This window comes from Psammomys obesus, unplaced genomic scaffold, assembly GCF_907164565.1.
Source record: "Psammomys obesus unplaced genomic scaffold, mPsaObe1.curated_primary_1811, whole genome shotgun sequence".
Taxonomy (NCBI): Eukaryota; Metazoa; Chordata; class Mammalia; order Rodentia; family Muridae; genus Psammomys; species Psammomys obesus.
The window spans coordinates 27710917-27726862 of NW_026596034.1; the positions used below are offsets into that span (position 1 = coordinate 27710917).

General features: G+C 54.9%; 1 protein-coding gene across 3 annotated transcripts in view; it reads right to left on the reverse strand.

Moving 5' to 3' along the window:
• Nucleotides 1-15715, reverse strand: part of Bcar1 (BCAR1 scaffold protein, Cas family member) — a 34130-nt gene extending 18415 nt beyond the window's left edge. For 2 of the 3 annotated variants that reach the window (XM_055621180.1, XM_055621178.1), the window contains exon 1: nt 15554-15715. In XM_055621180.1, the coding sequence (XP_055477155.1) occupies nt 15554-15565 (12 nt within the window). In that variant the 5' untranslated portion in view covers nt 15566-15715. Of the gene's footprint in view, nt 1-3940; nt 4026-15553 lie in introns of those variants that run through there. The other variant, XM_055621179.1, reaches the window with a different exon arrangement.
• Nucleotides 15716-15946: the final 231 nt, after the last annotated feature.

Consider the following 15946-nt stretch of genomic DNA (forward strand, 5'->3'; position numbering starts at 1 on the left):
TGTGTGTGTGTGTGTGTGTGTGTGTGTGTGTGTGTGTGTGTGTGTGTACAACATGAGGAACTGTATTAAAAGGGTCACAGCACTAGGAAGGTTGAAGTTGCCAGTCACATCCAACATCCCATGGAGGCTGCTGCCTGACTTGGCAATTTCTGGCCACCTCATTCTGGGAACCTTCTGTTACATTGTACACCCAGATCAAATAAGACATCACCCCCTCTCCTCCTTCAGGAAGGCCCAAGGTCTATCTGATGGCACACACCTCCCCTTTTGCCGCCTCACAGATTGGCATTTCTTGTTCCTATCCCAAGCATGGGAGGCCCAAGTCTGTCTTCAGAAGAAACCGGGGTACTAGAGCAATAGGCTTGCCACAGAGGTGCCACATCAAGTGCTTGCTGAGTGAGCAGAGCCAAGAAAAACCCCCAGCCTGATGTCAATGCTCCATTCTGCACATCCATGTTGTGCATGGAGCCAAGAGAATGGCCCACAGGTACTGCCTGTTGAGAATGACTCTCATTGTGTCCTGGGGCCTCTGAAGGTTTCACACCGTCAGGGTTTGAGTTAGCCTTGTCATGATATTCATTCTTAGCTCTAGCTGCTGTGTGGGAGCCCTGGAGGTGCTGCGGGATTTCCCAAAGATATGGCAGGGTATAAGCTGGGGGCTTGGAGGGAGTGTTGAGAGAAGACACTACAGTTTCCTCTCCACAGAGCCTTCAAGCAGTGCCAGCCTTGGCCCACTAACCTTAGGACCCCCTGCATGCAGGCCTAGCTCCACAGCTGGTTCATACTCATTTACACACACAAAAAACTATGTTCTTAGTAGTCCTAAACCAGCTCAAGGTGGGAACCATGGGAATCAGAAAAGGAACTGGGCAACATGGCACAACTAATAGGTTCCTAATGAGAAGAGCAGTGACTTTCCCGCCATGATCATCTTCAAAACAACCCCAGGACACCCAGAATTATGTCGATCTTACCTGAAGGAAAATGAAGTTCAGACAGGCACACTTGTCTCACCCAGGTTTAGAGACAAGACAGGTGTACAGGGGCAAGTCTAGGGCTCTGAGATAAAAGTGGGGCTAGGGATTCCTGGGAAATGCTGAGCTTCACAGAAGTCTTAGTTGCACAAGCCTTTCCTACCCTGCCGAGTCCCACCCTCAATGCATACACACAGGCACCCACTCCAAGCACAGAGCCGCACACACAGCAGGCACTGAGGAAACACTGGCTCCCTTCATACCACTGCAAGTGTGAGCCAAGTTTATTTCTGGGATATTCTGTTTGCTTGTCCCAGAGAGACCATCCGTTCCCCACAATCCACTGCCCCATGGCCAACAGATATAGGCACAGTGAATGTGTGCCCAAAAGGCAGTCATCCTCAACATTTCTCCTCATTCATGCCCAGGCATCCACCTGGAAGAACATGCAGCCATGGACCTACAAGCCCTGGCAGCCTTCCTTGGCCCACTCCAGGAGCCAATGGAGCCCTGAGAGATGGCCCTTCTTTCCTCCCTTCCCTGTGCTAATATCTGGGGTGGAATCCTAAGATAAGCTAGCATGGCAGCATTCTGCCCCAGTATTCCCATGGACAGCTGAGCAGCCAATTCACGTCCCCAATACGCTGAGAGGGAACAGGAGTATGAGAACCAGCGCTCAACATGGCCTGTGCATGAGCCCCACATTCCAGAGCATCCCAAGGGAGCTACAGCTCTAGTCTTGCCTTCCGCAGGGGTACATGACAGGACAGAGGCAGGGAGGGCATAATGGGTAGCTCCCAGCTCATGTCTAACACGCTCAAGCCAGGGCAACAGTCTGGAAAAGGACAGAGGGAAAAACCACCTGCAAAGCATGGCCACTGCCAGGGATTCCCCCACATATACAGATGCTGGCCTTGACTCCAGTACCAACCAATGACTGTGTTCAGGTCCAGCCAAGGAGACCAGAGTAGGTTCCTGCTTCCTACCTGCCAAAGTGTCACAGGTATTGTCTTTGGGAGTCTGGAGGAGGGAAAGGGGCATAAGAAATTATCCTGCTGTAGAGTATGGCATCTGCAAACCCCCACTGCTTCCTTTCCGGCCCCGCAATTCTAATAAAGGATCTGTGAAACCATCAGTGGGTTGACTCTAGTTCACCTTTGTGATTTGGTGCCTTAGCAGAGGAGTTCGGTAGAAGGTTGACCCTTCGAAGGGTGCGGTGGTGCATGCCTGTAATCCCAGCACTCAAGGAGGCAGAGGCAGGCGGATCTCTGTGAGTTCACGGCCAGGCTGGTCTACAAAGTGAGTCCAGGACAGCCAGGGCTACACAGAGAAACTCTGCCTCAGGGAAAAAAAATAGACTGATCCTTCACTTCAGGGTCCCAGAATATGGGGCCCAGAATAGGGGATCCCCATCCCTGACTCTGTCATCATGGAAGGATCCATATCAGAGGAAAGGACAGGAGGATCTTAGTACAAGGCCTTGGTTTAAGGTCTTCAGGCCTTAAGCCCCCTTTGACACTGTCCAGCATATACAACACGACCCCTCCACTCTGTACTACTCCCACAAAGGCCTGCCCTTCTTGTGCCTCACCTAGAGGTGGGAGGGTTACACCAAGAAAACATGGAGCCTTGACTCTTCCCAGAGCTCAGAGGCCCGGCCCCATCCCCTGGGTCTGAGACCACCCTGTAACCCCTCCACCCTGGGGAGAAAGGATTACTCAGTAGGTCTGCTGGAGAATGATCACCACCCACTTCCCATGCTCCAGTATCAATCCTGACTAAGCCTGCCTCTTTCCAAAGGCCTCCCAGACTGAGCAGGTTGGGTTGGGAGAGGAAACAGAGAATAAAGCTGTCCAGGCTTGGGGAAAATTTCTGCTGGGACCCCCCCTAAAAGAATGGGTGCTAGCATAGGGCCACAGTAGAGCCTGACAGTTCCTCAAGGCCAAGTTCCCTCATCCCAAACAAGGAGTGGGGAGCACAAATGGTACCGTACACAGGGACCGGGTTCTGGGCCCTGAGCTCAAAGGACAGACTGACTCTCACACTGCCTCAGTCTCCACACTTAAACCTTCCAGCCAGGGCTGGGAGCAGCAACAGACTCAGGGGCCTTTCTTGTGCCCCTGATTACCCTTGAGACATGGCCCTAACTTCAGTGCCTCGGCCAGATCCAGGGAAATCACACAGCACTCACTCTTCTGCTCAAACAAACCACTAACGGCCAGCAGCTCATTTTCCTCCTCTGACCAAAGGTGACTTTGCAGGCACAACCTGGGACCGCCTTACCCTGACGTGTCTCCTCCACCCAGTTTCCAATGGGTTCCTTCCTTGCTCAGGGCAAAGGGGAGGTGAGTCCTTGTGCCAGGAGGGTGTGCCGGCAGTTCCTCCTCCCCAAAGGCTCCCTTCCCCAAGGCACCACCTGCCTTCTGGCTCCTGATCCTCTAGTCACCCACACCTGCTATTCTGGCCCATCAGCCCTGGCCAGTCACCGTCCAACTCTCCACCCGGATAAAGGAGGGCGTGTCCCCTGGCCCAAGACAATTGGAAACTTTCTCACTTAGCAAGGAACGGACACATGGTCGTGTTGTGAAGGTGACCAAAATCACAGCAAACCCTAGCTCGGGAGCGTCTTTCAGCCTAGACCTTTCTGCATCGCAGAGTCGTGAAAATAAGCTGCTGTCCTCACTGGGATTCTCAACTCCGCAAATGCCCCCAGGTCCTAACCTGTCGCAGCTCGACACCGCCAGTCTGCAGCCCTCAGCAAATCTCAGCTTCTCGTTCCCTCCGCACACCGCCTCGGACGGCGCCCGGGCCGCCCGAGGACGTCAGGTCCCAGGGGCTGCGGGGGGTCGAGGGCGGACCGACGGAGGGACTCGCTTACGCGCCGGGCTGACCCGGCGCTCAGCGGCCGGCGGGGCCCGCAGGAAGCGTCCTCCTCGCCGCCCGCCCGGCCCCGCGCCCACACTCACCAGGTACTTCATGGTGCTCGCCGGCCGGAGGCCGCACCGCCCGCGTACTGCCCGCCGCCCGCGCCGCACGTCTCAGCCGCGCCTCGGCCGCCCGCAGCCCGTCCCGCTTCGCTCCGCCCGCCCGGCTCCCGGCATGCCCAGCCGCGCTACCGTTGGCTGCCGCGGGCCCCCATGCAAATGAGCCGCTGAGGTGGGCGGGCCGAGCACGCTACCGCTCGTTGCGAACGTCCCCGCCTCCCCGCAGCGCCCGCAAAGGTCCTCGGAAGACACCGCCTGGCCCTGTGGCTCGGCTTCGGTGCAGCCCCTCCTTCCCCTCCACATGCCGGCCTTTTGCCTTCCGCACCCACAAACACTAGAGTATTCCCACGCGTGCCCGCGGCATCCGATTCAGACCTGAATTCCAGGGCAAAGTGGAGAGAGTATGTCCCAAGAACAATTACTGAAAACAATGGTAGTGCATGAATGTGGACAGGCCTTTCTGTGTAAAGACCCCAGGAACCTGGCGTTCACGGTTCCTCTCTAAGGATCCCAGCAATCGGGAGGCAAGGCAGGAAGCCAGCATGGGCGACAGGGTAAGATCCGGTCTCATAACAGAAAACAGAAAACCCCAGGGGGCGTGAAGCCAAGGCTATGTCCACTCCACATATGCCTCTGGGCACCAAGGAAGGAGGCAGAGACTGGCCAACTTGTGCACCAGTTCTCTACTGAACTGAGTCCAGACTCTGGAAGCAGGGTCTCCATGATCAGGTCACAGTCATGCCCTAGGAGACCCCCGCCCCATTCCTGAGTCAGTCCTGTCCAGACATAAAACTCGTGCCCAGCAATCTTCCTGAAACCTGCTCCAGCTTGTCTGTCTCAGCAGCGTCCAAATGTGCATAGTAAGAAGAAAGTCCCTGGGGAAACCAGTGGACAGAGCCTTGGCTCACCTCAGGGGCTCCTTGCTAGGTTGCAGTTCAGTAATTGTCACCCCAAGCAGCAAAATCTGGGTGCCAGAATCTGAACACAGACCGCTGGAAAAACTAGAATGAAAAACTTATTTCAGATCACACTGGACCTTGACTAGTCAGCTGGCCCTGCCCCTCACTGCACACTACCAGGCCCTGCTGATGCCAGGAAGCAGTGAGACAGACCCCCTTCATTTCAGCAGAGTTCTGATGAACGGCGGGTAACGTCCACACATGCTCGAGACCAGCCTCCACTGGACAGGTTCTGGGCAGGCTTTCTCCAGAGCCCCTTCATGAGGGCTGGCTTACCGCAGCCCAGAGTGGTCAGACATCCTCTGAACACCTGGTTAACCCGGATTCCAGGGTCCTAGCCCTCCTGAAAAGCTGGACACCTGCATTTCCCCGGGGCTTCTGGCTTAGAAACCATTGGCCGGAGCTCACAGCATGGGGGGTTGGGGGGCTGGTAAGGAGAAATGACCCGAGTCCTGGAACACACCTGGAGCATTCCTTCCTGCTGTTCACCATGCACTCTCTCTTACATCCTCCGTCTCCATCCAGCTACTCAGTGGGCCTAAGCCGGTGAGAATGCGCCTGAGCACTTGCCCTCTGTGCTGGGGTGAAGGGTCCTCAGCCTGTCACTGAGTCTCTACTCTGGAAGGGAGGACCAGGACTCACTGCTAAGCCAGAAGGGCAGGCCTTCAGGTAGGATGTCTCTGCAAGGATGGACAGTAGCCTCTCTTCCACCCCTGGCCAAGGGAAGGCACCACAGGGGGGCGTGACTAGCTAGGACCTTGGGAAAAGGAGACCCTTCTCTCTCAGAAACAGATTAAAGTGGCACTGGGGGTGGGGCTGAGGGTATGAGTGTGGAGGTGGGGGGAAGGGAACTGGGCTCAGGCTCAGGCATTTCAAAAATTTGCTCCTTTCCCACTTAGCGCTACCCCCCCCCCCAAGCCTGTAAGCCTTGGAATGGCATTTCCGCTTTGGAAACAAGACCCTAGGACTGACACCCCACTGTGCTGGGGCTACCCCTTCCCAAACTATTGGGGAAGAAGCACCCATTAGGGTGATTATGGCTGGAGTGTATGCAAAAGTGCTGACAGACACACCACTGTACACATGGGGCCTCTGTGCTGGCCTGGATACATGTGCTCATTGAGGTAACCCTCCCTTCCCCCACACTGACACAACCTCCACGCAGGCGTGGGACCCATGTGCTCATTTCAAGCTCACAGCAGTGTTGCGACACAAACTTTATTGCTAGCTGCACTTCACAGGTGATGAGAGCGACACACAGTTTAGGGGTCCTTGTCTCATTCTGCACAATCTGTGCACAGGCAGGACAGAGCTGACACTCAGAGGAGGAGGATGGTGGAGACGCTAGACCTTAACCCACACTGACTACTCTGCAGTGGAAAGGGAACTTAGGGACAAGGACAATCCAAAGCTAAAGACCTCTGCTACACTCAGGATCTGAAGGGACAGGTGTCTGAGCCCCAGACACCTGTTCTTCCCCACAAAAACAACACAACCCTGCACTCAGCACTGGGCCAGTGCTCCTCTGCAGTGGACCTGCCCTGATGAAGGGTGCGTGTAATGGGGTGGAACCTAAGAGATAGCTCTTGCATGAAAAGCCGGCCTGAGAGAAAACCGAGTTTCAATAATATGGGGAGGTCAAGTCATGCATAACCATGCCTGAACACGCGCAGGCGCAGGCGCAGGCACATGAGTACAGCTACCCACAGGTGCTGCAGACACACACAGGCGTACATGTAGAGGAGGGACTAAAAGAGGGCACCGCTGGAGAAAGACTGCACAGGTATGGCCACACAGCTCCCACCCTGAAGGCTAGCTAGCTGTCGGTCATCCCAGGAGTGGCCCGGAGTGTCTCCACCAAGTTGAAGATGAGCTCACGGGCTTCGGGGGATATAAACAACCTTTGGGGCATGGAGCGGGCATTTGCACAGCTAACACAGCAGGCCACTCAACAGCCTATTACTGCTTGTCCTGGACTCCCACTGAGGAGAAAAGCCTGGGAGAGGGTTGGAGCCCACAGGCCGCCTGAACCTCAGAAGCAGTATGGCCTCACAGATGAACCATCATCCCTGCTTAACACCCTGCAATGTCCACTTACAACAGCAAAGACAGGAAACGGTATAATGGGAAGACCCACCTTAGGGGAATGGCTGGACAAAGCAGCCCCTCCAAGAGGACCATGCGGCCACACAGGGACCCACTTCCAAGTTACACAGGGGATGGCTCATGACTGAGAAGAGTGAGCAGGGCTGGGCTAAAATGACTTGCGTGTGATAAGGCACACAGCTGCTCCCCTCCTGAAGCCTGGGCCGGACAGGTCAGCTGATGGCCAGTTCTGGGAGCGGCAGCAGGAAAGGATTTCCTGAGGCCGGAGGTAAGTACTGCAAGCCCCAGGGACAGGAAGACGTGCTGTCCCTAAAGGGCCACAGGGTCTGTTCCCTTCCCTCTGAGAGTCAAGTGTCAAGCTCAAAACCTGGACAAGGCTGCCGGGACCCTGAGGACACACCTATCACATTAGTCAATGCTCACCACTCCGGGGACCAGAGAAGAAATACCCCCAGAGGCTCAGCGGGCAGTGCCTCTGCCACTCACACAGCCAGGAAGTGGCAGTAAGTGCCTGTTCAGCAACCTGAGCAAGTCTGTATGGGACAGCACCCCAGCTCTGCAGCCAGCAGGGCGTGCACCCGTGGGGTGGGTACTGGAGCTGTTAGCCATAACGAGCTTCCCTGTGTTCCAAGGCTGGAATGACCAATGAGGGCTGACTCTGTAGAATGGTAGGTGGGCCCTACCAGCTAGAAGCCAGATTCTTCCTGGTCAGCCATGTTCTTTGTCATCCTTTTGGCAAGTCCCTATAAACCTGGAATACAGAGTCAGGATCAAAGGACATAAGGCAACGCTACTTGTTATGGAAGGACAGAGCCCAGGGGTGAGAAGGATACAAACTGACTTAGGCCTCCCAACAAGCCCAACAACCTGCCCTGCTCCTCTTCCTCCCTCCAGGTGTGGTCTGGGGACAGAAGGGGTGGGAAGAGCAGCCCCCTTTCACACATTTCTGCAGCACCTTCAGGGATGAGCTTGTTTCAGACAGGCCTTCCCTCTGGCAGAGGCCTCACTGGGCACTGGAAGACAAGAGTGGGCTAGGCCTGAGTGCCATTGCTCCATGTGTGGACCAGAGGCTGGGCCTAGTGTGCCTGCCCTTGTCGATACCACTTGGATCTGGCTCTTGCCTCCTCAACATCAGGGAAGAGTCAGACTAGCAGAGGAAACCTGTCAAGGAACAACGGGGCAAGGGATAGGAACAGATCCCTATCCCTGGAGAGAGAGCTCAGCTGCCAGTGGCTGCCCGGCTTCTGTCAGCTAGGCTGGGTGGGCAGGGACAGGGTGTGGTCAAGAGACCTCACTAGCTGGGCCATCTGCTCTCCCTCTCCCATAGCAACCAGCAGTTCAGGGAGAGGGGGTGACTTCACATGCCATCTGCTACACGCCCTCAGCAACTTCCACTGAGCACCAGTGCCCACACTCACAGATACCCACAGATGGACAGAGAACAGGGCTGTCAGCCCTTGGGGCTGGAGTCAGTGATCTGCAGGGCCAGCAGGGTCACAGGCAGCGACCCAGGGACTCCAGGGTATGTAAAACCAGACCCTTCCTTGTAAACAAAACAAAACTAACCAACCAAACAACCAAACAAAGCCCTCACCCCCCAAACCATGGTGATCCCACATGAGCCTGCTCAGCCTACACAGCAGGACCCATCTGCTTCATCTAGACTAAGCTGACAAGGACAGGAGCCTATGGTAACCTCAGCAGGTCACTGAACCTCAGCTGGTCATGCACATTGGTGAAGGCAACCATTACCAGCAGCTAGGCCCACCCTCAGGCGCTGATAAGGATGCACACTGGGCTACACCAAGCACAGGGCACTCTGGTGTGTCTGTGCCAGCAGCACGCCCACAACCCATACCACCACATACCAGGTTCCACCCACCAGGAGCCAGGACCCTCTCCTGCATCACCCCGAAAACACAAGTGCACGTCTCTAAGCCCGTTCCCCAACCTCGCCTTCTCTGCTCTCCCTCCTCCCTTTTCAGATGCTCAGAGAATCCCCAAAACCTCGTTTGAGGATCTGGGTGCAATCCTTCCTTGGAGTGCAGCTGCTCCAGATCCACAGGCAAAGCAGGGGTCAGGGGGTGGGGTAGCCGGGGCTTCCCTCACGCTGCACTGAGGCTGGCTGGTTACAGTATCCACCCATAGTCTGAGCCTCAGAGCCACATCTTACTAGGACACAGCCGTGGAAAGAGTCCTCTCCTCAGAGAACTGCGGGAGGTGGCATGAACAGGTCATCACACCTGTCTGTGGTGACAAGGACTCAGGGAGAGCCAAAAAGGTGGTGGGGACTGGGGGGGGGGGTGTCTATGCAAGGTGTTTGGAAGCTTCTTTGAGGAGGAGGCATGTGAATAAATGTGTGAATCTTTTGCAAAGGTTCATGATGCAGAAAAAAAAATAAACAGTGAAAACTGATTTAAAAAGTACAGGCGAGGGGGCTGGAGAGATGGCTCAGTGGTTAAGAGCACTGTCTGATCTTCCAGAGGTCCCGAGTTCAATTCCCAGCAACCACATGGTGGCTCATAACCATCTATGTGATCTGATGCCCTCTTCGGTCATGCAGGCGTGCACTCATGTCTATAAATAAATAAATCTTTAAAAAAAAAAAAGTACAGGGGAGTGAGCTGCTTGGAAGTGGAAGAGCAGACTCAGGGCCGAGGTGCTATGAGGGGGCCCTTGGCAAGCTGGTTCCAGCTCTGGCTCTGGCCTCTTGAAGGGTTAGGTATGCCCTAGACTTGGGCTCCCAGAGGGGCTTGCCAGCAGGAGTACCAAGCAGGAGCAGCTTGGTAGGATGTCTGGGTCAGTCCCAACTGGGGAGGATGGAAAGGACCTGGCAGCTTGTGTCCAGGATTTATCTTCTCTGATCTGCTATCCTTGAAGCCTTCCAGCCAGGACCTTTTTTCCAGGGACAGAATGAAGCCCTGGGAAAAAAAAAATCACAGGTGACTCAAAAGCCTGTGATGACTGGGGAAGAGAGAATGCAAACTCTTAAGGCCAGCTGGGAGGGCTGTGAACAGGGAGGACTGTGGTCTAACCACATTCTGAGCAAACAGATCATTTTAGGAGATGCAGTGTTTGAGAGCATAGACAGTTCTCTGGGAATAACCCAAGGTTGCATGATGAGAGATCAGATTTTCTAATACCAACAATATACCAGTGTTCTGATACTTAAAGATTCACATTAAACAAAAGCAAGAGACAGCTCTCCATCACCAAGAGGATGGCCTAAATGCACTGTATGTCCATAAGTAGAATATTATTCAGCAACCAAGAAGGAACAAACTAGTTACGCTCCCCATGTGGATTGCAGAATGACAGAACCAAAGAGAATGAACAGGCAGATCTAGGCTGAGTAGTGACTGCCTGATGGGGCCTGAGAACTTCCTGAGGAGATGATGACATCTCTTATCTTGACGGAGTTCTTCATTATCCCAAGCTTATCTGTTGTACATTTAATGCCTGCACATTTCATGACAAGTAAAAGTCTACCTCAGTTCAAAAGTCTCAACTTTTCATAAAAATGAAAAAGCACAGAAAAGGATGTATGGCATTACACAGTATTTTGAAAGACCCCAAAGCAGGCCTAATGATCCTAAACCCACTACACTATGTGTTTTTTAAGCCCCCTGGATGGCAGGGTTAAATTTCTATGCCCACTTAGCCTAAGCTTCCTGGAACAATGTTTCTCTTTCCTCCCTTACTACATAGCTCTGGAGGTTTTGATGAGTCCAGACTATTTCTGTCTTCCACTATAATCTGTTTCAAATCCTTCTTGGAATTTGGCAGGGTTTAATAATAAAATTACTGAAAAGCCCCCTTAGTCTCTAATCTTCCCCACCCCTCCACCCCGAAAAGAGATTAACTTTAGAGCCTCAACTTGTGACCATCTCTCCTGCCAGAATGGGCGTCCCTCATCCCCTCTGCTGAGGACTTGGATCGCTCTCTTTGGAGAGCTGAAGACAATGCTGTGTCAAACAATGAGTAAGAGCACACAAAGGCAGAGGCCCATGAGGATCCAGGGCACGGGCACGCTGGGCAAGTTTGACAACCTCAGTTCCATCCCTGGAGCTACATAAAAAGCAGGAGAGAACTGATTCCACAAAGTCACCCTCTGACCTACTCTTACACGTGTCCACACACACACATACACACACGATGACAATGGTGAGAACGACGATGAAAAAAGAAAAAGAAATGAAGTCTGGCCAGGAAACAAGGAAAGCAAGAAACTAAGAGGTAAGCCTGAGGCTGGGGTTGGAAAAGATCCTCAAGGGCAGTAGGTAGGAGGGGCAAAGCTGACTACAAGCAGTGCTAGTGTTGCCCGGGCCCACACGCCCTTCCACTGCTGTCATTAGCATCTTAAGGTACTGATTTCCACAGGATGGGGTTGGGGTTCTGCCTGGCTACTTCCACTGCTGGACCATGCTGCTGCAGATCACGTCTGAGGAGGAGAAGCCTGCACACCAGTAGCTTTACCCACTCGTGACCCTGTCTATTCCAGCAGAGCTCCCAGCTGGCCTGAGATATGGTGGGGCGACAGAGGCCCCGTCAGAGGTCACTCAGTTGAAGAAATGAGGACAACGACCTGCCTAAGGTTTAAGAGGATGGGATCCCACGGGCTGTGCGGAGCAGGGGAGAGGCCAGGGTCATCTCACCACTAAGGCCTTGACAGGAACTGAACTGAACCACAAAGAAAAAGCCACCGGAGGGAGACGGTAGACCACAGAGGGTTGTGTAGGGAGGGAGATGGTAGACCACAGAGGGCTGTGTAGGGTGAGTACGGGGTCCTTGGTTGCACAGTGGCCAGCCGAGGCTGGCAGTGGTGACTCTCAGGGGCAGCACTGTACAGCTTCTCATGGAGAGTTGCAGGCATCCCTCACTAACTTCCTAAACACTAGGGCTTGCCACCTTCCCGGAACACCCTCAAGGAAACCGAGGCATAATGAGGTTCTGTAACTCACTGTAGAATCCAGCACGGTTCCCTCCAGAGCCCTTATCCTGACCTACCAAAACATACCCCCATCCTGAATCAGCCTCTTCTGATCCCTGCATGGCCTTCGATGAAGTTCCCTGGAAAGAGACTGAGCAGTCTTAAGGTTTCTGTAGTGCCATCATTACCTGCCCTGGCATGGTGGAAGAAAGGGGAGATAAGAGGTGCTCTCTATACCCTCAGCAGATAGCTGAGCTGGGACAATGACAGAGAAAGCCTGAGGGGTCAGGTGGTCATAGGTCTTGCCCTATGAGGCCTGCAGTCCTGTGACAGAATCTACTAGCAAGCACATCTTTAAATACACAATACACTTGGGGCCGGGAGGTATCCAGGGGAAGAGCTGTATGGGTGAGCAGGGCTGACCTACCTGGTAAAGTAGGTACAAGGGTGAGACCAGTTCCAGTAAAGGGAAGGACAAGAAGGACCGAAGTCCAGTACCAGGAGAGGGCCTGGCACAGAGATTGAGCTGAGGACACTGTTCCTCCCCATCTTCTGTGCCCCTTCCTACAGGGCTGCAACCAGGCCAACTCTCTCAAGTACAGAGGGGCCCTCAGTATCATTCCAGGTTCAGTCAAGTGCCTACTGATTTCTCCTGGCTGCTGCTAGATTCATCAAAATTAGACAAACTCTGCTGCCCAGCCACGAGCAAGTTGCCTGGCCTCTGTGAGCCCAGGATGGCTGTCTGCAGGGTCAACAAAGAGACTCTGGGCTTGCTCTTCAGCATAGGAAAAAAAAAAAAAAAAAAAAAGTAAAGCCGCAGAAAACTAGCCACAGCTCTCTGGGCTGCAGCCCTGAAATTAGAGTGGCCATGCAGGATGACGGTCATTTTACCACTATGAACGTTGCCAGACCCCGGTTCCCACCCTGCCTTACCTCTCATTGGCCATGTGACTGTGGCCACATATGGTCCTCCCTCAAGCCCTGTCCTGTCCGTGCCTGTGGCCAGCACATAGGACATGCTCACACAGGGCAGCCTCTGTGCTCCTTGGAAGGGGCCATCCTCCAAGGCAGCTCTTTACCTTCCTGTGACAGGGCAGCCAGGCTCTTGTCACTTGTGACCATGGGTCTGGCCAGCCATGCCCAGAAGGAAGGCAGATGTCAGAGGAGAGTCAGAAAACAAGTGACCAAGCACTGCCCCAGGACCTCTGTTCTCAGCAGAGGAGGAAGAATGAGCCAGCAGTCAGGGCTACTGTGGGGCCTTCCTCCCTCTAGCTCCTATATCCATAGGGATCAAGTAACAGAGTTAAGACCCCTAGCACACCTTTCAGACCAGCACTTGGGAGGAGGCAGAGGCAGAGGCAGATGGATTTCTGCGTGAGTTCAAGGCCAGCCTGATCTACATAGTAAATTCTAGGCTATTCAGGGCTGTACAATGAGATCTTATTTCAAAAAAAAAAAAAAAAAGCAAAGCAGAAACAGAACCCCATACAGGCCCTGCTTGGGTACCCAGGAAACCACATCAACTCAACCTAGTCTATCCCATGTTCTCTCTCAACCATCATCGCCATCTGTAGCATCTTGTAATTTATGTGGGCCGAAGTGCCTGCGTCAGCTCTATCCAGGAAAAGACTGCCCAAATGAATGGGTGTGCTTAAAACTCAAACGTGTCCCTCTGTACCACATGGCCCACTCACCATTCTGGGCTCCCTGAGCAGGGAGGGACAGAGCAGGCAGATCTTTCCAGAAGCCTCTACCAGGGCTCCTGGAAAATGAAAGCTATTTTCTGCTTCAGAAATGAACTCTCCCTTGGCCCCACAACCTCACACACTACCAAGATCCCAGGAGAGAGGACAGTGGTCTGACAGCCTAGCTACAGGCCACAGGGAATTACCGAGGGCCATGGGTTACAGCGAGAGGGAGAGAAGTGACTTGGAGTGGACCGTGGTGGGGGCAGACCCTCGCTTTAGTTCTTCAGAGTGATCCTTAGCTATACATGCCCCTCCAGACCCCTTGTCCTCTCTAGTAACACTGTGGCACAGCGGAGAGTGAGTACCTGAAAGACTGTGAGGTAAGGATCCACGTGCCATTTTCGACTCCACATCCAGAGCTCTGTACTGAGTCTAGACAGTCAAACCAATCCCGGACCTCCCAGCCAGAGGCCTCTCCAGAGGGGGCACACCCTGTTCGCTACTTCCCTGGAGACCCTGGTCCTCCAGCATTCTCAGCTGGTCTGTCTTGTTTCTCCGACTGGTGCCCATGGGGGTGGAGCTGGGCTGGTGCCCTATGCCCTAAGCCAGACAAAATCCTGAGCTTTGCAGAACAGCCGAGCAGAACAAGAGGGGCTTGGCAGGCTTTCTCTGTCTCGTCCTCGAGATGAGGCAATTATGCTTTGAACCAGAAGAGATGGGGGTGGGGGCGCCCATCAGCACAGCCTGGAAGCCCTAATTTTTTCATCTGTAACTCAGCATTACCGCTTCTGGGGGCGGGTAGGAGCTGGGATCTTTAATTTTGTAATAACAATGGTTTGCACACATAGAACCCTCTCTTCTCCAGGAATCTCCATGCCCTGTGGTGGTTAATTAAGAGGCCATTTGCCCTGCCAGGAAGCTTCAACTATGTGCACTATAGAGAGAACCCGGTCCCCAAGTGGATGAAGAGCAGTTTCAGACAGGCTAGGCAAGGCTCTGGCCCCTTGCCCCTTCCTGTCACTGGGCGAAATCCCTGACTCAGCTGGGCAATCATGGCTGCAGGCCATTACTCCAGCGCAGACAGGATGAAGGTGTGGCCTCACACCTCTGTCTGTCCAACTGTAAAGTGGGCTGGAGCCGCGTACCTGAGTCCATCACCCTGGTGGCCACAATCACTGGCCACCTCAGGAGGAGAGACCCAAGGCCCAAGTGTTAAGCCCTGGGCCAAGGGCTGCTCGTCTGCCTAATGGGTTGGGAAGATAGGAGGCCAAGCAAAGAGGGAAGGGACGCCCCTACAGAATGGAGATGTTGGTCAACGGGCCCCAGGCTTCAACTGGCCAACAAAACTTCCCACAAAGTGAGTGTATAAACCAGAGGTAGGGGAGGTTAGGCTGTTTCCATCAGCCAGCCAAGCCAAGCACTCAGGGGTAAGGGTGTCTCCGGGGACAGCACAGACCCCGCCCCACGCCTGGCCATCCCAGTGGGGATCGGAGAGCACAATAGGGTAGCTCTCCCAGGGAGTTTTCTGGGAAGCAGCACAGACCTGCCCACCCCTCACCCGGCCCAGCTGACCCAGCCATGGGTTTCCAGGGAGTGACAGAGCCCTCTTCTCGGTAGGCCTGGCCACTCTGGTAGGAGGTCGGGAGGGTGGGGGAGAGCGGACCCCACCATGCCCACCAGTCCCAGGGGCTCTCAAGAGGCCCACAAACAGCTCCTGCCCAACCCAGCCATCCCGGGGAGCTCCCCGTGGGGCCGGCACGGGCCCCCGTCTCTCCTGGAAGAAGCTGGAAAAGCAGGGTCAGAGAGCCGGCTAGGGGGCGGCGCCCCCACCATGTTTCCCACGTCGGCCGGAGACCCCCGGTGGCCCAGGCCTGCAGCGGGGGGCGCGGGGTCTCGGGCGGTCAGCACTCACCGGCACGGTCATCTTGGCCGCCGCCCCCGGAGCCCTGCGGCAGCGGCGCGGGCTAGCTCGGGGCTCGGTGGGCCCGCGCCGCTCACAGCCCCCCGGCGCGGGGTCCCGGCGCTCTCCGCTGCCCGCCGGCTGCTTTCCGCCACCGGACAGTCCGGCCGCTCCCCCCGCGCCGCGCATGCGCCGCCCGCGCCGCCCCTCCCCCTCCCGCCTGCTCCACTGCCGGCCGCGTTAAAGGCGAGGAGACCCGGGACCCCGGCATTTTTCTGTCGGCACAACCGAGCAAGGAGGCCGGGTTCCCACACCTTGCCTGTCCTCCCAAAGGCCACCTCCACACTCACTATTAGGAAATCCCATCCGGCCCGCCCACCCGGTTGGTTCTGTAGCCCAGAACCC